The following is a 20,511-nucleotide window of genomic DNA, read 5'->3' as shown; positions in this document are numbered from 1 at the left end:
CTCCGTCTTTCGCTAGAAGCTGGGAAGCGCGGCATTCTGGTCCGTTTCCTGTCGGCGACGCAGTTAATCATTTATTAAAGGCTCGTACGCAAAAGGAATTCGCTTGGGAGGCGGCTAACGAGGCGGCGGCGGCCGCTAAACCGCGCGATAACAGCGATTTATGACGGGATGTTTTCGACCGCACAGTTCCCGAAAGAACAACTGGCACGTACAGTACGGTGGCAGCGCAGTGTTCCTGTTCTCGCACAGTCGTTAAGGGTGTTGTCGTGTTAAAATAATGTCAAAGCCAGCTGGCCTTTTAAATCCTCCGACACCCACACACCGTCTGATCACACCACAGACCGCAACTGCGACCGCTCCGTAAAAAAAGAAAAAAAAATTAAAACAAACAAAGTAATCGGCCCGGAATCGATATCTTTCATACTCCTCATAATACACTGTATTTGATCGCCGCTGATAATAAATCTGGGATTGATTGGCTGGGCTGAGAAATCAGCGACATCAAATATAATCTTGCAGTTAATCCAGCAAACAGAAGCCACCATGAATCCCAGCTTCAGCTAGAACCTCTGACTTAAGGAAGTTTTTACACACAATGAGGACGGAGAGGACAACTCAGGCGACCACAAAAAACATAATTTGGAACTGCTCAGTCTGGGGAAAACTGCGACAAAACTCGCCCTGATGTCAGGCTGCGTTACAAAAAACACGGACGCTGACGCGTAGGAGCATTCTTCCGTAGTTTAACATTCGTTCTTGCGTGTAATCATCCTTTTTTTTCATGAGAAGTGCGTCTCGCAGAAGAAAATCCTTTTTTTGTGGAATCTGGGAACGAAGAAGAAAGAAAGAAAGAAGGAAAGAAGGAAAGAAAGAAAGAAAGAAGGAAAGAAGGAAAGAAGAAAGCCGAAGTTGAACATGCAGAACATGAAGCGCAGCTGAAACCGAGCCCACTCGGTGTGACCCCAGCGCCTGGGTCTCAGCCTCTCGGACCAGATGTGCGCGCGCGTGTGCGTGTGTGTGTGTGTGCGCGTGAGTGTGTGTGCGCGTGTGTGTGTGTGTGTGTGTGTGTGTATGTGTGTGTGTGTGCGTGTGTGTGTGTGTGTGTGTGAGTGTGTGTGTGTGTGTGTGTGTGTGTGTGCCAGAGCTGCAGCCATTTAATCTCCGCGGGCCCGTGAGGCTCCGGAGGGCTGTCCCATGTGCGCCTAACCCGGACCAAATGTACGCCCAGCGTCCTGTTTACGCGAGCGCCACCGCCGCCGCAGCCTGTCTCCGTTTAAACGCTTCAGAGGCCTGTCCTGGGCCCCGCTCCGGAGCCCCCCTCACCCCCCCACCCCCCCCCGCTCCCCTTTCCCAAATCAGGAGGTGGGTAATGAAGCGCAGCACCTCCTTCACAGGCCTGTCCCGGAGCCCCCTCACCCCCCTAACACCCCCCTCACGCTCTTTTCCAAAATCAGGAGGTGGGTAATGAAGCGCAGCACCTCTGCACAGAGGCTTCCGAAGAACGTTTCCAACGCCCTCCTGAGAAGAGAGAGGGGTATGAAGGTAGAGAGAGGTAGAGAGAGAGGTTAGAGAGAGACAAGAGAGAGATGCGAGAGAGAGAGGAGAGGAGAGGTTTAGAGGAGAGAGAGAGACAGAGAGAGAGAGAGAGAGAGGGAGAGGGAGAGGTTTAGAGAGGTAGAGAGAGAGAGAGAGAGAGACAGAGAGGTAGAGAGAGCGAGAGGCAGAGAGAGAGGTAGAGAGAGAGAGGTAGAGAGAGAGAGACACTCCTCATACAAACTCTGCCCTCCATACGCACACGTATCACATACACTGTACCTTCCACACACACACACACACACATGCACACACACACAAATCCGTACATAGATAATATTCACTAGCAATTCAATATTGTGAGCATTGAATAAGGCAGCTAGATTAATTAGCTGATTAGATCATTAGAAATATGCGGTACCGTATTTGCAAGAACAATCCAGAAAATGGACAGGGTCGGCTGTCGACATGGAAAGCCTGACCCCAGATCAGTGCTTCTAGCGAGAGGCGCTTTGTGAATGCAGGCCTCTGTTTCTCAGTGGCCATATTCCCAGCCAACACAAAATGTCCTCACACTGTTCCCGCCATGCAATGGCAATGTTATCACAACACTGAATAAACGTTCCGGAAACACTCTGAGAACACTTTTGTGTCAGAACGTGCCGGCACTCAGTGAAAATCGATTCAAGCGCAACCCTGTGAAGGCCATTACATTACATTACAGGCATTTAGCAGACGCTCTTATCCAGAGCGACTTACACAACTTTTACATAGCATTTTACATTGTATCCATACAGCTGGATATTCTGAGCAATCGGTTAATGTACTTCTCAAGCCTGACAACGCATGTCCTAACCCGGAAGAACCTCGACCTTTCAGTTACAGACCCATCTTACCACGTGCTAACTCCGTAAGGCCACGATGCAAAAAGTTCTCGAGGACTGTCAGAGATGGGGAGGGGCCAGGATCAACGCACTCTACCCCGATCCCGGACAGTCGATGTCACAAGCTGGTTTTGTGGCCGAACTCTGGGGAGTTGGGGGGGGGGGTGGCGTATGTGTGTGTGTGTGGGTGGAGGGGGGGGGCGCAACACGTGTGCGCGGCGAACATGTGGCCTGTCTGCTGCCTGTTCCTCCACGCGCATCGCTTACGACTTCAATAGGGACCAGCAGCCCCCCCCTACCCACCCCCCACTTTCAACACGCAGCCAAACAGCCATCAAAAGACCATAGCAGTCCCTTTGAAAAGAAACATTTACGACCCTCAAACGTTCTTATATAAAAACGTTAAATATTTCACGCTCCTTTCATCCCAGACCTTGTAAGCAGGCCACTACAATCACCCCCCCCACCCCGAAAATGTCCATTGATTCTCCGCCACCATTTATTTACTACAGCCAGAGAATAAAGAGCTATTTCAGGCACTCACACCCACTGAACCACCTCAGTGGTGTCAAAGCAATTCTCCATTTCCATCGTCAAAACTCGGTCAGATCTGCACAGTCACACTGCATGTGACCATTATCCACCATTCACCATCAGCTACTCCCTCTCTGAGTACTACGGACCAGAACGTCCACTTTTTATTAATTATTACAAATTCCCATGTCCTCTGGTGCTCCCTTTCTGTACTATAATATCCGTGTCCTGTTGTACAAACTTGTCATCACAAATAAATCAAGTTCCTTAAAGCTGGGATTTTCAGTCTTTTGGGATTCAGGGAATTCACATGTTAGTGATCTTATACCTTAAAGGGTTAAACCATTGGCTGAAGTGTCTGCTTCTCCAGACGCTTCCACCATGAAGGAAGGTCTTCTTCCTGTCCCTGATTGGGTCCTTGGCTGTTGCTAAGCAGCGGTATGGGACAATAGAACAGGGAGTGTAGGTAGGCCCCTGTGGACGGCCATCAATCTTCATTAAGAGGAAAGTCAGCAGTCACAATTAGCATTAGCCGGCGTTCGCCATTTAGAGGGGGGCTTCTCTGGTCAAACAGGACAGAGCCAGTGCGACAGAGCCAGGCCCATAATCTCCAATCTGTAGCGACAGCACACAGAACCCCTGCCATGACATTTAGTTTAGTATTAGTATTAGTTTGTTTTTTTTGCACACAGAGGACATATCATGCTGAAAAAGTAGATATGAACACAGACAGTACCGGATGGTGCTAGAACCCCAGAAGGGCTTAAATATGGGGCCTCACACTCTCACCACGTACCATAATTGTGATTCAAACGTTTCGTTGGCACAGACAGCCCCCCTGAAAAGCGATACCGTATCATCAAATACTAAAAAAGCCAGCCACAGACGCCACGGCTGGTTGGGTAAAGAGAGTGTATGCAGCAATACCACAACCCAACGCAACCCCCACCCCCCCACCCCTGAATCCCTGGATCTCCCAGTTCCCCAGAAGATCCAGTCCCCAAATCCAGCTCGCGCCATCCTAAAAGGCCTCAGCCGTGCCCCTACCCTAGCGCCTCGTAGCGTGTGGCCAGCGTGTGGAGATGTCAAAGGTTTAACAATCACAGAGTTTGGCGCTGTAAACAGACGCTATGGAAACCGAAAGCGCGGAGGCTAACGTGCTACGCGCGCGCGTTGAACCCGATGACTCCTCGCCGTGCCGGGTTCGGTGAGCGAGCGCGTTTGGGCTCGGACCGCAACCCGGGGACCCGGGAGCTCCTCTCTGGGAAATCTTACACTACGCTGGGCCTCGCCCTGCAATTCTGCTTGTGTTTAACACCCCCTACGCCCCCCCCCACACACCCCCACCCCTCCACCCCAACCGTCCCTTCGCCCACCCCCTGTAGTGTTCTCCACTCCCTCTCAGAGAAGATCACAACGCCAGCACGCTTTCGTCAGCATGTTTTTAATCCTCTAAAAACCAAAACCAACCCACTTCAAACCCACAACTTTTTTTTTTTTCTTTCCCCCCCCAGCTAAAAACATAAGTACAGCTACCAAGTGCAATTTTCATAGACTTCTAGATACAAAAAAAGACCTATATAAGGTTTCCAGGGAGAGATAAGGGAAAGGGATACAACAACAGGGTAATAAATCTTTTTTTTTAAACAGGACTACATGGATGAGTAAAGACTACTCTCGTCCCTTGCGTGTGAGAGCTAGCCTCGCGTGGTAATTAAAGGTGCTTTTCTGCCGTGTAATTACAAAGCACCGCGCGGTAGCCTCTAATCACGTGTCACGGGCACGTCTCGCTGTAGCCGACGGTTTCGTCTCATTTGCTAACGGATTTATGAACCTCCGACGTTCTGTTTACGACACAGACCTCACGATTGGTGGTGTGACGCTGGGTGCCCGTGGAGAAGTGCTAGCCAGCCGGGTTTATATCCCGCGCTGCTGGTAATTACCGCAGCCACAACCCGGCACGGCGAGGAGTCATCGGGTTCAACGCGCGCGCGTAGCACGGGTTCAACCGCGCGCTCGGTCAGCAGCGTGTACGTACCTCGCGCTTTCGGTTTCCATAGCGATCGGTTTACAGCGCACGGCACGTGAGGTACACTCAGAGCAGGCATGATTGTGGGTTTTTTTTTTTAATGATTATTTTTCAGCACATTTCCAAACCAGTTTGGAAAAGCACTGGGATTATGGGCTCTGTGCGGAGGTGTGAGGGAGTTCTAAAGTTCATCGCTTCGACGCGCACGCGTGCAGCGCCGAGGAGGGAGGCCTGCTGCACTAATGCGTCTGAAATTCCTCAAAGCCTCGGAACAGAAGCAGCCCCTCAAAAAGAAAAATTTATTCATTATTCACGACCCTTTCAAAATGATTTATTTACACGGGGCACTGCAAAATTTTTTTACAAGGCACGGCGCCGAATCACATCTCTTGGGTTTCTCTGCGGGGAAAAAAAGCTCACCGTTCCACAAAAGAATCACGCCACTGAAACTTTTACAGGACGGGCCGTGACCCAGAGAACTGCCGCCGAACTGCTTTCTGGGTACCGGCCATCCAAACATATGAAATTAGCTGCGTGTTTCCCGTCGATTCAAAAGAGAAAAAAAAAAAAACCGAGATAAATCTGGAAGGACAGTGAAATTCCGAAACCACAAACAGAAAATGCACAGAGGAAAAAAAAAAAAAGTCTTGGGGGAAAATAAACTAGCGCACTGCGTACGGTGCGTTAGCGGACTCGGTCGGAAGAAGCTTCAAAGCCCGACCGGATTCTCGCCTTTTGATGTGGCGAGCATTTGATCTGAACACAAGGAAAGATCACGTCCAATTAAATCTTAAAAAGGGGTGCGCCCCGCCCCCCACCCCTTCTCCTCCTACTCCACCCAACACAGCACAGGAAAAAGGGAGCTCAACCAGGAACGACAACAAAGGCTTCCATCCACTGCCCGGGTAGGATGCTTATTTGACATGTCTGAAGAAGCCTACACTTTAATTAGCATTTAAGGAAATGCATCCCCCTGACAGTTTGGTGAATGGGAGCACCGTGACTCCACCGGCACGCGCTGGAGCCACAGTTTGGCTTCCAGCTCCAGGAACGCCAACGCGGTGTCACCTGGAATAAATGAGCAATGCTAATTCTACGGCTACGCTAAGAGAGGAGAGACTGGCGGCTCAGGTGCGCCAGGTGATTTCTCCCGTACTTCATCCCATTTAGGCCCCGCCCCCTCATTCTCAGCTTCATTCCAGGGCCCGAATCCCGTCCGCTCTGCCCAAACTCCGCCCCCCCCCCCCCTCACCTTGGAGATGTCCTGCCCGTCGATGCGCACGCAGCCCCCCTGGACGTCGTAGAAACGGAAGAGCAGCCGGATAATGGTGCTTTTGCCCGATCCCGACGGGCCGACCTTGGGAGGGAAAAGGTCGTACGAAAATAAGACACGAGAGAGAGAGAGACAGCCACACGCAGGATTCAAACAGGGCCTGTTACTGCTTCCTGAAGAAAATGGCAACAGGTAGTTATTTTGATATTTTGTAAATAAAAGTATTGCGACTAAACTTTAACGTCACCTCACCTGACTACATGCATAGAAACTTTGCAAAAGGTATCATCGTTTGACCCATGTGGGCATCCATACCTTATAAAAGGTATCTTGATTGACCCATGTAGTTATCTATACCTTGTAAAGGTATCTTGATTGACCCATGTAGTTATCTATACCTTGTAAAGGTATCTTGATTGACACGTGTGGTTATCCATGTTTTAAAAAAAACACAGAGCGCCTGGAAGGGTTGAGAGCTTACCAGAGCCATGGTCTGCCCGGGCATGACGGTGAAGGATATGTCCCTCAGGATCTCCTTCCTGTAGGGACAATAACAGAAAGCACACGGCTCACAGTGGAACAGAAAGGAGCTTCGACACAGTCGGACATACCCAGTATATGGAATCTGCAAAAAAAGGTCTGAGAGTTTGAAGTTATATAAACATAAACACTGTGAATATAAGAAATATACATAGCAGAGGTGGAAAGTCCAGGGGTCAGAAAATAAAAGTCCTGCCATGCGATTCTTCCATCCAAGAGCTGTGTAAATTCAGGCGATTGGAACAAAATACTGGGGAGGACTTTTACTTTCTGAACCTGGATTTTTTTCACCTATGATATATATGGCGTCAGGAAGGTCCAGTGCATAGTGCTATGACCTCAAGACCCCAACGCCACCAGCTTGAGTCTGGTTCTGGCATCTCCTCTGTCCACTGTTCAGGCTATGATACTTGGCTTTGGCAGAACGGGGCTAAGGGGGACTTGGTGACCGGTTTTGGGGGGAATGCCTACCCTTCCATGTAGCTGAAGTGCACGTTCTCGAACTCCACCTTCCCCAGCTTGTACAGGAGGTTCCCGGCGTTGACGTCGTCCTTCACCTGGGGAGACGGAGGAGGCGAGACGGGGTGAGCCGTCGGGGGGGGTGGAGAAACGCCGAAAACCGCGGTCACCTGCGCGCGATCGGAAAAGGGGTGCAGAGGGGGTGCAGCGCGGGCACACGCGCCTCATCTGTATGTGGGAGCTGACCCCAGCACCCCCACAAATTTAAGAATAACCACAAAAGGCAAGTTTTGATCAAAGCTCGCTTCCACTATAGGGCCCCCCCCCTCCTGTGGAAGATTTTGCTGCCACCACACCCCCACTACCCAACCCCCCCCAAACCCCGCCCCCCTGTTCCTCAACCCCTTTCTCTTCCCCGTCACTGTATAGTAACAGCTTTCCGAGGGGAACCGAACTTAAGAAAGAAATCTGAACATCCAATAATGCCTTTGTTTTGATTCTTCTGGCCATTAACATATCAAGGGGATCTAAAGGGGCTTTGAGTGCGGAGTGTTTCGCAGGGGTAGGCCAGTGTGTGTTTTTCCGGAGTTTTCCCACAGACAGACCCTGCCCTGGGCCAGACCGAGGGCAGAGCGGGAGCAGCAGTCTGGAGCAGGACCCCATCGCACCCCCCCCCCCCCAAACTACACCCCCCTCCCAAAAAAAGAAAGAAAATGCACCGTTACAGATGTCGAGAAAAAAATCCTGCTTTCGGCTCAGACAAAATCTACAATCGTGCAAACAAAAAACACTTTTTAAACACCACATACATCACAATGAAACGTTATATTTAACTTTTACTGTTTACTGACAAACAAAAAATTTTTTTTACCTCTTCCTCCTCTGTGAAGAGCTTAAACATGCTCTCCATGTCGATGAAGGAGTTCTGGATCATTCTGGAAGGACAGAGAAATCTCTGTTACGTGACTCCATGTGGTAGGACATCTCAAAAAGAATGTGTTTTTCACAGTTTCAGAATTCACACTTTTCTGGCTGATTACAAATAATGTACACTACCAGTTCACGAAGATACAGTACACTGATACAGTATACATTTAAAACATCATCAGCAGTTTGCTTGCCCAATGAATACCGCATCTGGAAAGCAGGACATTTCAAAATCGGAGTACTCTTTGAATCTTGCAATGCTACCAAAAGTTGTGTAAATATTACAGTCAATTAAAAAAAATACAAATATCAGACACTGAAAGACGATTGGCTTTAATAAACAGGAAATCTGGGATCCCACCGCCTAGGTTCAAGGTTCAACCTTGTTAGCTTACTGTATTAGCTTACCTGTAGTAGGTACCAAACCAGTTCAGAGGGGTGTACAGCTGGATGATGTAAGTCCCAAAAAGAACATAGTCACCCACCTGGAGAACAGACAGACAGAGTGAAACACACATTCAAAACTCCACACACCATCAGTCAAGCAACTATCAAAACTCCACACACCACCCTACTTAAGCTACTATTGCACTTTTAACTGATGCACTTGTTGTATGTCGCTCTGGATAAGAGCGCCTGCTAAATGCCTGTAATGTAATGTAATACTAGCCAAAACTCCACACACCATCCCACTTAAGCAACTAGCCAAAACTCCACACACCATCCCACTTAAGCAACTAGCCAAAACTCCACACACCATCCCAGTCCTGATGTAGACTCATCATCACGCTCTGTCGGAGCACATACCCGAAATCTATTCTCCGTGACAAAGTAGGCACAAAGCAGAGATCCAGCCAGAAGGCCCAACCCGATCACCAGATTCTGGGTCTGGTTCAGAAAGGCCAAGGAGGCGTTGGTCTTCCACTCGGCCACCTGACAGAAAGAGGAGAAGAGGTGAGATGACCTTCTCCATCACCATCAGAAAAAGCTCCAATACTAATTAGCACGTACAATCAGCTTACACCAGGGCTACCCAACCCAGTTCCAAGAGATTTACCTTCCATCTCGTAGGTCTTCATTTCAACCCAAACAAAGCACACCTCATTCAACAGATAGTGATCTTGTTGAGCTGCTAATTTCACATGTGCAAAATTAGGATTGAAATTAAAACCTACAGGACGGTACATCTCCAGGAGCAGGTTTGGGCAGCCCTGACGTTAGACACGCGAGTACAAACACTCTACGGGCATTTACGTATGTTCACATATCGTTATAAATCGTGGGATTTCCCAGCTACCTGGTACTTAAGGATGGCGTCCTGAAAGCGATTCACTTCGTAATTCTCCGCGTTGTAATATTTCACCTGCGTAAAAAAAGAGAGAGAAATCACACAGCTTAGTGTGTTAAGTGAAGTAGGACGGAGTGTAGCACAGTGGGTAAGGAACTGGGCTTGTAACCGAAAGGTCGCAGGTTCGATTCCCGGGTAGGACACTGCCGTTGTAACCTTGAGCAAGGTACTTAACCGAAATTGCTTCAGTATATATCCAGCTGTATAAATGGATACAATGTAAAAATGCTATGTAAAAGTTGTGTAAGTCTGCTAAATGCCTGTAATGTAATGTAATGTAAAGTAAAGTAGGAGGGCAAGAGGAAGTCAACTTGGCTGCACAGTCTTCATTTCACCTGGTCTTATTGCAACATATTTAATAATGGCGGGAAAACTGCCCCCCCCCCCAGGAGACCCTGGAGGACAGCCTTGTTTTTCAGAGTTCCTGCACCAGAAGGTACAGCACTGCGAAGGTTATTTACCCACGCTTCGCTCGAGAAGCAAAACAATCCCCTCCAACGCTGCATGCGTTCATGGCACCGCCAGGCACCTCTTAAAGATAAGCTACCGGGTCAGTAAAACAATCAAAGTCCAGCCGGTACACCGCGATCTCACGCCGTCTCGCCCCGTACGCAACGGGCAGGTACCGTTTCGAAGTTCAGCAGGGAGTCCACGGCCTTGGACTTGGCGTTGTTGTCCTGAGTGTTCATCTCGCGGCGGTACTTGGTCCGCCATTCCGTGATGACGATGGTGAGCGCTGGGGAAAGAGTGGGTGTCAGTGGATGAGGCGTTACACTGGACAGAACACCGCTGACCGTAACCCTGGTGATCCGACAAACAGTTGCCTTGGCTACCGTTACTCACTGAGATAGAGGAACATGCAGATGAAGATGATGAGGCCGAACCAGGCGTTGAAGTTCGAGATGAAGAACACGATGGCGATTACGATGTCAGCGATGGTGGGGAGTATGCTGAACACGATGTAACTGTGGAGTGAATTAAAAAAAAACACAAGACAGTGTTTCAGATCAAGCTTACGATAAGATCTAGGTTAGGATTTTACTACAGATTGATTGCATTGAATTACATTACAGGCATTCAGCAGACATCCTTATCCAGAGCAACTGACTCAGGTTTGGCATTTCTTTCAAAACATCCCTTTATACAGCTGGATATACATGTACACTAAAGCAATGCAGGTTAAGTAGCTTGCTCAATTGTGCGGCAGTGTTATAGCTGGGAATCGAACCTACAACCTTTAGGTTACAAGCCCAATTCCTCCCACGTTATACTACACTACACTGCCGAACGGCTTTGGAATCATTCATTGATATCTGGCTAAGCCACAACAGAGAAGAGGAGGAAACAGCACTCAAACCGGCTGTGAGCAGGTGCTAATATATAAAGAAACGATCAATGAACAGGTGCGACTCTCTCTCTCTCAATAAAAATATTTTGATTTTATTTAATCTCTCTCAACAAAAACATTTCGGCCATATTGCCAGGCCTTCATCAGAATGCTTAAAACTAAAAGGGACAGGCACATTATGCAGGCGATGAGCTGCTTCTGCAGTTTGCTTTGTCTTTGCTGTGGCCAGGATTCAGCTCGGCCTTCCCCTACTGATTAAGTTCAGCTGCCTGTGCCTGCATTTAAACTTAACGATGGTACAGTCTGTCCCCTTCAAGAGCTTTACGCATTCCGACGAAGGCCTTCACACCATGGCCGAAACTTCAATGGCTTTTTTTATGGACACGGATTAAATAAAATCTGAATATCTTTACCGAGGGCGAGAGTCGCGCCCGTTCACGAGCTACCACGGAGCGCGCGGTCCGGGCCGTTTGGGGACGCTGACCCGCGGGAGGTACCTGAGCAGGCTGTTGATGGAGGAGGTGCCGCGGTCGATGCTACGCAGGACGTCCCCCGTGCGCCTCCCCAGGTGCCAGCGCAGCGACAGCGAGTGCAGGTGGCCGAAGAGGCGCACCTGGACCACGCGGTTGGTGTGCTGCTGCACCTTGATCCACAGGAAGGAGCGCAGGTTACTGACAAACCCGGAGGAGCCTGGGGGGGAGAGAGAGAGAGACAGGGAGAGAGAGTGAGGGAGAGAAAGAGAGGGAGAGGAGGAGGGAGAGAGGGAGAGGTGGGGTGAGAGAGAGGAAGAGTGAGAGAGAGAGATATTGGTGTGATTTTTAACAATACCCAGTCAATACAGCTCAACCATTTTTTCCTTTTTCATTTCACAACAAACAAAATTCATGAGCATAGCATGACCATTAAAAGCTAAAAATGACCATTAAAAATAATTACAAGTGAACTATGCAGAGAGAGAAAGAAAGAGAGAGAGATGAGTGGTGAGTGATAAATACACTGGCTCTGTCTCCCTGATGAGGAGACCTTGGCCATGAGCAAACGCAGAGGATCATGGGAAACGGAGTACCGTAGACCCAAGCGTCTCCATGCCTACCTGCTCCACCGCCCTGCAGGAACTTGAGCAGCACGTACACACACACGGTGGTCACCAGAGTCTTCCAGCTGCTTCCGTCCGACAGTTCGTTCACTGAAACACAGAACGGGGAAGAAAAAGAGCGTATTTTAATCACATGCATATTTACAGCTGTTCGCTACATGGCACAGGTTTTAAAAATTCAACTCCTACGCTGAATCAGAGTTGTTCTTCCCGTGTCTGCATGGGTTTCCTCTGGGTCGTCCAGTTACCTCCCCCAGTCCAAAGACATGCAGGTTAGGCTAACTGGAGACTAAATTGCCCGTAGGTATGAGTGTGACTGTGAATGGTGTGTGTGCCCTGCACTAGATTGGCAACCTGTCCCGAGATGTATTCCTGTCTCTCGCCCAATGCATGCTGGGATAGGCTCCAGCATCGCCCGCGACCCTGCCCAGGACAAGCGGGTATAGACAACGGATGCATGGACTGAATCTGAGTCCTACGTGCTTTTATTTTATAATTATCATGGTTTTACGCTCTTTGACTGTCAAACGTCTGATTCACCTCAAAGAAATCTTAGCATGACATCATCAAAACCAACGTCTGTCACCCTGGCACACCTCAAGGGGGATCGGGGATAATTTCGCTGATCGGCGTGAGGGGGAGATCGAAATTTCCAGACTACCCCGGTGACTGAACGCCCCAGAGACCGCGCGGGTGAGTCTCACCCGCTAACTCATCTGTATTCATTGCGTTTCTGATCGCACACCAAAGTGAGAGAGGAGGGCAAAAAGGAGACGAAAGGGATAAAGTTAAAAACAATAATAGAAAATGCCCGGAGAGAGAACAAGTGCCTTTCTCTCCTTTTGAGGATGGTGGGGGGGGGATCTTGGCACTGGGGGGGAAGGGGGGGGGGGGGGGGGGCAGACAAACAGCCCCTTGTACCAGCATGTAACTCCACTAAAAGCCCCTAATGCCCCTAATCGTGATTGGCAGGGTGGGTGACCTCCACTATCACGCCCACCCCCCCCCCCCCCCCTCGAGTGACTCCATCATACAAAAAGCTCCCTTTTCACCCCCCAGCGCTTTCATGTTGCTCCAAACCCCAGACGCCAAACGCTGGGCCCGGCCTGGCCACAGGCCACCGAGCCGCCGCGTCCCGCCATTGTGCTTTCTGTCCGTTTAGCTTTGATTGTGAACAGTGTGCAAAACCCACCCCCAAGTCCAAGTTTACCTGGGGGGGGTGGGGATTGAGGGGGGTGGGGGGTGAGGGTGTGTGGAGAGAGAGAGAGAGAGAGAGAGAGAGAGAGGTGAACAGGGTTCGAGTGCAAGCGAAGGGGGGAGAGAGAGAGAGAAAGAGAGGGAGATGGAGGGAGAGAGAGAAGGACAGAGAGAGAGAAAGAGAGGGAGCGAAGGAGAGAGGGAGACAGAGAGGGAGGGATGGGGAGACAGAGGGGGAGGGAGGGATGGGGCGAAAGAGAGAGAGGGAGGGAGGCAGAAAGAAAGAGAGAGGGACGGAGGGAGACACAGAGAAAGGGAGAACGCAGCCTAGCTCAAGTTCAGCGCCGGCTGCTTTTGTTCCGATCCTGTGAGCGTCGGGGGCTTTTTGGCTGAGGGGGGGGGGGGGGAGGAACGGTGGGCTTCGACTCTGGGGTTTTGGGGCCCGTCCCACATTCAGCTGGCCTGCGACAAGGAGCCCGTGGGGCAGGGAGGACGGGGAAGAGTCGCAAGGAGACACCGATTTTCCCCCCCACAGAGACACGCACGCAGTCCTGTCCCGTGAGCGAGACGTTCGAGCGCGTTTTTAAAGTTTTTCGAAGCGGTTAAAACAGCGATGGCCGACCTCAAGAAGCCGGGCGTGGAGCCGCAGCGCTCGCCTGAATCCACCGCCCAGCGCCAAGGACAAAGCGTCCCGCAGTTAGACCACATCACACAGCGAGAGAGAGAGAGAGAGCCAGCGACTGCAGATCTCCATCCACCATAAAACGGCAATAAACTAATGAGGTGATTAAACGTGACACACTTAAACAAACCGAAATCGTTCCTTATCTGCGGCCCTTTCGAACTTCCTCCTTTCTCAGCGTTGTTCATAAAGTCAGCGCTCCGCCTATCTTTCCTTTGCAAACACAAGTTTCGCCCTTTCCATCTTCTGCTCGGTTCGCTGTGATAGACGTCAGCCATCAGCTCTGTGCCTCAGCATAATTAATTTGAAGGAAAATATTTGCTGGCAAATGAAATAACTGATATTGAGGAACAATAAACACTGACATCCCCCTCTCAGTTAGGCACAGGATGGCTCTCAGACAAAACACACAGACACCATTTCTGAATAATTCAAACTAGCTAATATCCCACTGCAAATGGTAAATGGACTGCATTTATATAGCGCTTTACAATTGATGCCTCTCATTCACCCATTCACACACACACACACACACACACACACACACACACTCACACACCAACGGTGAAAGGCTGCCATGCAAGGTACCAATCAGCTCGTTGGGAGCAATTAGGGGTTAGGTGTCTTGCTCAGGGACACTTCGACACGCCCAGGGCGGGGGATCGAACCGGCAACCCTCCGACTGCCAGACAACCGCTCTTACCTCCTGAGCTATGTCGCCCCCCCATTTAGCATTTAGCTCTATCCTGCTATCTAGTAGTCAAATTCGTTGTCACACAGACCAGTGACTTGAGGAAGCTCACAATTCACAAAATCTCAATTAATAACTGAACAAATAGAATTTGTTCTATTTGTGGAGCTGAAAGGAAATGGAGCACTAATGCACATACCGGTTATTTGTGCAGCTGTTGAGGCCATCCACAGACCTATAAGCTTTCTTATACTGCACCCTGCTGTCCATGATCAGTATTGCAATCTACTGTATGTTCACACACACGGCACAGAAACAGAGCTGCTTCCCCCAATAATACAGGGTATGGATTGGGACGGCAGGTATGCCATCCCGCCAAGTTACACCATGACAGGGCGGCATGTCCCATACCTATACAGCACCGAGAGTTTGTCGCTTTTCAGGGTTCCCTACAGAAATAACCACATTAGATTGACACAGAGAAGCAACCAGAACCAACGTTGGACCAACAGGAGAGGGAGCTGCTGCCTTGCTGTTCAACCCGCTTTTAACTGCCGTTTGCGTTGACAGTTGTGTTTTTCCCAGTGTTCCAACTGCTTGTACGACCCCTACCGTGGCCTTGTTTTTCAGTCTCTTAATTCAATTCAATAAACTTTATTTATCCCCAAGAGACAACTAATTGCTGGGCACATTATCAATCAACATCAAAAACACACGGGAGGTAACTATGCTTTGTAGCACCACGGGTTTTAAGAAAATAAAAAAAATAAAAGCAGGGGGAGATGTTTCAGCCCGTGTCGACGAGGACGCTCTCACCGATGTTCCTGTTGTAGATGGGCACGAACACGTTGATGGCCCGCTCGCAGGCCAGCAGGCAGAGACACAGCAGCACCAGGCCCTGCAGGAGCGCGTTGCCCTGGGGCCACATGTAGGGCACCAGCAGGCGCACCTTCTTCCCGAAATCCTTCCAGGTGGACTGCGATTCGGCCCCTGCCGACAGAGGCTGTGATACAGAGAGAACGATGCCAAAAGCAATACACATCACATATGACCGTCTTATTAAATAATAGCTATTGCATACTGCTTACATCCTTATGCCTTTTGACTGGCTAATAATGGTTAAGGTTGAGAATATTTACCACTTAATTTACATTACAATTCTATTTTCAGAAATCACACAGGAAGACAAGCCAACTTATACAACACTTGAAACTTAAAAACAAACAAAACAAATCATAAATAAATAATGCTTCTTAAAAAGCATTGTATTATTGCGCCAAAAATATTGATCGTTATTTTTATTGGATGACAGGTATGCCACCGTTCAATTCCAAGTTACAGGTTAGCAGGGCATTCCCCACAACTACAAAGCAGCAAAATATACACTTTTCACAAACACCAAATTAATTAATTAGCAGGGCTATACGCCATTATGCTATAGCTATACATAATACTTAATACAAACATTCTGACTCCAAAACGTAATCCATAAAACCGTAAATACAATAGTGTTCACGCAAAAAGGTGGGGATTTCCTTACGCTAATCGATTCAATTTAGGAAGGAAAAAAAATGTCCTACCGGTATATTTAACGTCACCGAAGGATTATGAAGTTCATCTTTTGATGAATAGTTGTTGGACATTTGATGCAGGCCACCGAATTTACCAAACACAAATTGGTCGCCGTTCGTCGTGTGTTTTCCTCGCCTAGCGTTTGTTCGCTCTAATTGTCAGTAAAGATGAATAGACGCGCGCGCATCATTCCCATTCCGACTTTTCGAGGCGTCCGCGTGCAAACTGCAGACGTCAGCGCGTTTTGGCCAGCGCAGTTGGCAACAGAACTCTTGACAACATTCAAAGAGTATCCGTAGGTTGAAGACATTTCAATTCATGAAACACTATACTTTGGTGGAGCGTAAAAGCTTTATTTAATTTCCGTAGTTGAGACTACAACCCGGACAATAAAACGACTGACTCCAGCAGTAGTCCAACAAGTAGGCGAAAACTCCAGATGAAGCGCAAAATATATAGCCTAATATAAAGGTGAATTTCCAAAGTAAACGTTGATTTCGTTGCTGTAAAAGTTGTCATAATCTCACACCCCGGTCTGTAGGCTATGTTGCCAAAGCTTTTACGACTGCCGAGGAATCCACGAAAAAATGGTAAGTAATTTTGTGAGACTTCCATTACTCGTTTCATTAGCATAAAAACTTATTCTAACAAGATCCCAGTTTCAAAAAGTAAATTCATTTTCTCTGAATAAAACTGAACTGTTAAAAAAAAGTTTATCCACTTCACTAAAATGTACTCAGAAAATTTTATTTTAAAAAAGAATATATAAAAATAATTAATTTTCGGGGGCTTACACATTGCTCTGCGTTAGCATACCATCAGTGACTGCTTCTTGGTTCAGCCTCATCAATTTCATATTGCATTTTAGTTCATTTCCAAATTTAATTCAAGAGTAAAAAGAGGTATTTCACAGAAGCCAGAGTCTTTGGAGGACGTAGATGAGACCTGGGGCCAATTGTGATGACGGACCAGTGAGGAGGGGGAGGTTTGGGGGGGGGGGGGGGTGTTGCGGGGTTTGGAGGTGATCGCGATGCTGCAGCCAAAAGGGTACCTTTTCGGTTTCAGGGCTGGGGTCACATACTTCGGCATCTCCGCACGTGCCCGATAACGGTCATAGCTCTCTCTACTCGCGCAGGCGCGGCATTACCTGCCCGTGCTCCACGTCGCGCTCGTCTTCGTTGATCAGGAGCATATACGGTCTCCGTGGTAACCCCGGAGCCCTCAGGCCGATGAAGAAGAGGGTCCCCGTGCCAATGTAACGGACCAGCCAGAGTCCAAAATCCACCTGGAGTGAGAAGGGATTAATATGAACCAGAAGGGTCCCGGGACAGCTCAGGGGAAAAACTCAGTGGAACACGATCTAACGGCATCCATTTTAAATGTGTATAAATAGTGACAAAGTGACAATGGCGTCTGCCTTAAATTTCACCAAAGGGAGGAAAAAAAAAACATGAACTAGGATATGGGTATTCGTAGTGTAAGGTACATTAAATGGCTGTTTTAGTCTTAACTTTCCAAACATCACTGACTTAACTTTCACTTTCACTGGGTAAAGAATGCGAGTTTGCTTCAAAATAAGGGTATTGTTATCGTAAAGAACTTCACTTATCTATCTTACTCAGGATAATAGTACTTCATGGCATTGGCAAGAAAAAGAGGGAAGTTTGTGAGGGGGAGGGGTTTGCAAGAGGGCTGCAGCCAATCAACTTGGGAGAAGGCATTAGGGGGAGGAGTCAGGAACAAGCTGCTGGCAGAAAAATGCATGATCAAGAGTGACTCAGCATTCTCTCTCTCTCTCTCTGTACACATTTATGCTGCATCACAGGAGCACATGCCTGCTCTTTTGCACACTAAGGCTGAGTTGCATTTCAACATATTTTAAAACAGTAAGGCCACATCTTAAAAAACAGCCTAGGTAATGACCCAGTCATGTTATCAGCATCCGAGTCATGGGTTACTGTATACTAAATACAATGAACTGAGTATATTCTCAAAGGCTGTGTCATCCTACCTCATGGAATATCAAAGGCAAAACACAATGAGATATGCAGAAAATTAAACTGACAGCACTGATGCTCAGTTTGCAAAGAAACAAACAAAAATATTTAAAACTCATTATTTCTCATTTAGAAGATCATGTATTAAAACCAAACAACCCACAGAAGTCTGTGCTAAACTAGAGATCGTAGATCCAAGGCCTTCTTGCAACTGTAGTGTAAAACTGACTGTCGAATCCACAGAATACAAGGACAGTTTCAGCGTTCAGTGCTCACCTGCTTTTGTGTTGTTTCCAGACCCCACCACCAGAGGGGGCTACACCAAGAGACAAAGGCCAGGTTCTCCGCGGCGAATGCCATGGCCCAGAAGAGCAGCAGGACGGTGCTGTGCCCGCGGGTCCGATCGCGCAGCAGCACGCGCTGGCGCTCCAGACGCAGCATGGCGACGGCCCAGACCCAGCTCAGCGCCGAGAGCAGCCCGTACAGCAGCACGAACCCCGGCAGCACGCCGCCTTGCGCCGCCCGCCACACAACGTAGCCGAGGAACTGCAGCAGCAGCAGCGCCGACACGCCCAGCTGCATACCGTACAGACGGGACCGCGGGATGAACTTTGGCTCCATCGGCGTGCCGTAGCGCCGGTAGCACACGCAGTGGAAGGTGCCGAAGAAGAAGGCGAGGGTGAGCAGCACGGTGGGCACCAGGGTGAAGTAGAAGCAGGGCGAGAGCCCGTTCTCCACCCAGGCCTGGCTCATTGAGCCATCGTCTCCACAGTAACTCCCCAGGCCTGTCATGGCTGGGAAGCACGGTTCACGAACACTACAAATATAAACAAAAACATAAACACACACAGGAAGAGCGATGCTTATAAATCAGCAGATTTTCTAGTCTTGTCCTGCCATTACATATTAATAAAGTGCATAATAAAAGAGTCCAGCATGGTTGCTTAATGGAAAATGGAAGGTCTGTTTCCAGCCCTTAAAAGTAATAACTATTTTGTGATTAGGTTTGTTTAAGCGGAACTTTGTCCTGTCCTTCAAGGCTTATCAACTGATAACTGTCATGTACTACCCGATAACAACCAATTTCTGCATTTAAGTAAAAAAAGTATCATACATTCAAAACATAAATAAAAATAATCTTCCAGCCACGCTATGATGTTTACATTTAACACAATACCAGTTCTGAATATTCCTGCCACTGAGACAGTAGAGCGTCGCTGCAGATCAATTTGCATGTAGGATGGCAGGTAAGTTACAGGTTGGAGCATACACCACCTGAACGTTTCATGGTTTCCCACAATAACATAAGCACCGCCTAACGATTTTAACGTAAACCGAGTCAGCTGTGTTTGTTTCCGGCCGTTCCTTTCTAATTTGGGCAGTGAACTTTCCTGTCCATGCTCGGCGAGTGAGTCACAACGCCGAATTGTACCAGCCGAAAGGATCCCTGGCCCGCTGACCACGCTCTCACCGGCGCATCACATAACAAAAACGACCATGGAATGTTGCTGGGTTACTTTAACAAACAGCGGCTAACTTTTGTATCGAACGAAGGAAGGTTGAATCCTAAAGTCAGAATGCACCGTTCTAAAACACTTCACGTTAAGTTAGTTGTGAACTTGAAATGTAGGCTAATGGATCGTTTCAGACGATCACAGAATTCTCAGTTGTTTTGACAATTAAAGCACGATGGTGGAAACCATTCAGCAAACGACTACACCATTAGAGACGGACAGTAGCTAGGTAGTCATCTAGAGCAGTTATAAATTGGCTATCTAGCTAGTTAGATCGCGCTCGTCATTTTCAGATGGGTAGTCACACTCACCTTCTCGAGAAACAAGTTATCTAGATGGTTACTTCAATAAAGGTTTCCGCATTGACAATAGGCTACTTCTTTAAAAATAAACACGATAATTGCATATATCGATTTGAACCACGGAGGAAGAGGAAAAATGTGAACAGAAATATCCTGCAAAACGAGAATGTTCTGTATCTTTTGGTTTCACACCACCGTGTGCAGGTCGCAATCTACAACTCGGCAATCGACTCTTTCTTATAAAACATTCAGCTTCACCAGGTCCTAGAGTCCACCGAAGATCTATCATTCCTTATGACGTTGTCACGGTGAGAAGATATTCTAATGATGATGCTTCTTCTTCTTCTTCTTCCTATATTATTATTATTATTATTATTATTATTATTATTATCATAATTATTATCAATAATATATATATATTTACAATGCTTTACTTTATTTATGCAAGAATAATACACTTATATCACGTGTGGAATGAACTGGAAACACAAGTAAAGAAGCCAATCCATGTCACGGACAAACAGCAAAAGAAAACTATTTTCGTTTAACATATTCACAAGAAAACCAGAATTAATTGAATAAGAA

The 20,511-nt window shown here is 48.0% G+C and overlaps 1 protein-coding gene across 1 annotated transcript in view; it reads right to left on the bottom strand.

Annotated features, from left to right (window-relative positions):
- Nucleotides 1-20,160, bottom strand: part of abcb6a (ATP binding cassette subfamily B member 6 (LAN blood group) a) — a 31,066-nt gene extending 10,906 nt beyond the window's left edge. Inside the window, exons 1-15 of the mRNA XM_064329450.1 lie at nt 19,936-20,160; nt 18,387-18,927; nt 17,261-17,398; nt 15,358-15,544; nt 11,969-12,061; nt 11,373-11,565; nt 10,371-10,492; nt 10,154-10,263; nt 9,477-9,542; nt 8,987-9,112; nt 8,588-8,664; nt 8,124-8,187; nt 7,265-7,350; nt 6,735-6,792; nt 6,233-6,337 (exon numbers count right to left, since the gene is read on the bottom strand). Of these exons, the coding sequence (XP_064185520.1) occupies nt 6,233-6,337; nt 6,735-6,792; nt 7,265-7,350; nt 8,124-8,187; nt 8,588-8,664; nt 8,987-9,112; nt 9,477-9,542; nt 10,154-10,263; nt 10,371-10,492; nt 11,373-11,565; nt 11,969-12,061; nt 15,358-15,544; nt 17,261-17,398; nt 18,387-18,902 (1,941 nt within the window). The 5' untranslated portion in view covers nt 18,903-18,927; nt 19,936-20,160. The remainder of the gene's footprint in view (nt 1-6,232; nt 6,338-6,734; nt 6,793-7,264; nt 7,351-8,123; nt 8,188-8,587; nt 8,665-8,986; nt 9,113-9,476; nt 9,543-10,153; nt 10,264-10,370; nt 10,493-11,372; nt 11,566-11,968; nt 12,062-15,357; nt 15,545-17,260; nt 17,399-18,386; nt 18,928-19,935) is intronic.
- Between the last annotated feature and the right edge of the window lie 351 nt (nt 20,161-20,511).

The sequence above is a fragment of the Anguilla rostrata genome, chromosome 3, assembly GCF_018555375.3.
Source record: "Anguilla rostrata isolate EN2019 chromosome 3, ASM1855537v3, whole genome shotgun sequence".
Taxonomy (NCBI): Eukaryota; Metazoa; Chordata; class Actinopteri; order Anguilliformes; family Anguillidae; genus Anguilla; species Anguilla rostrata.
This window is presented reverse-complemented; position numbering and strand designations above follow the sequence as displayed.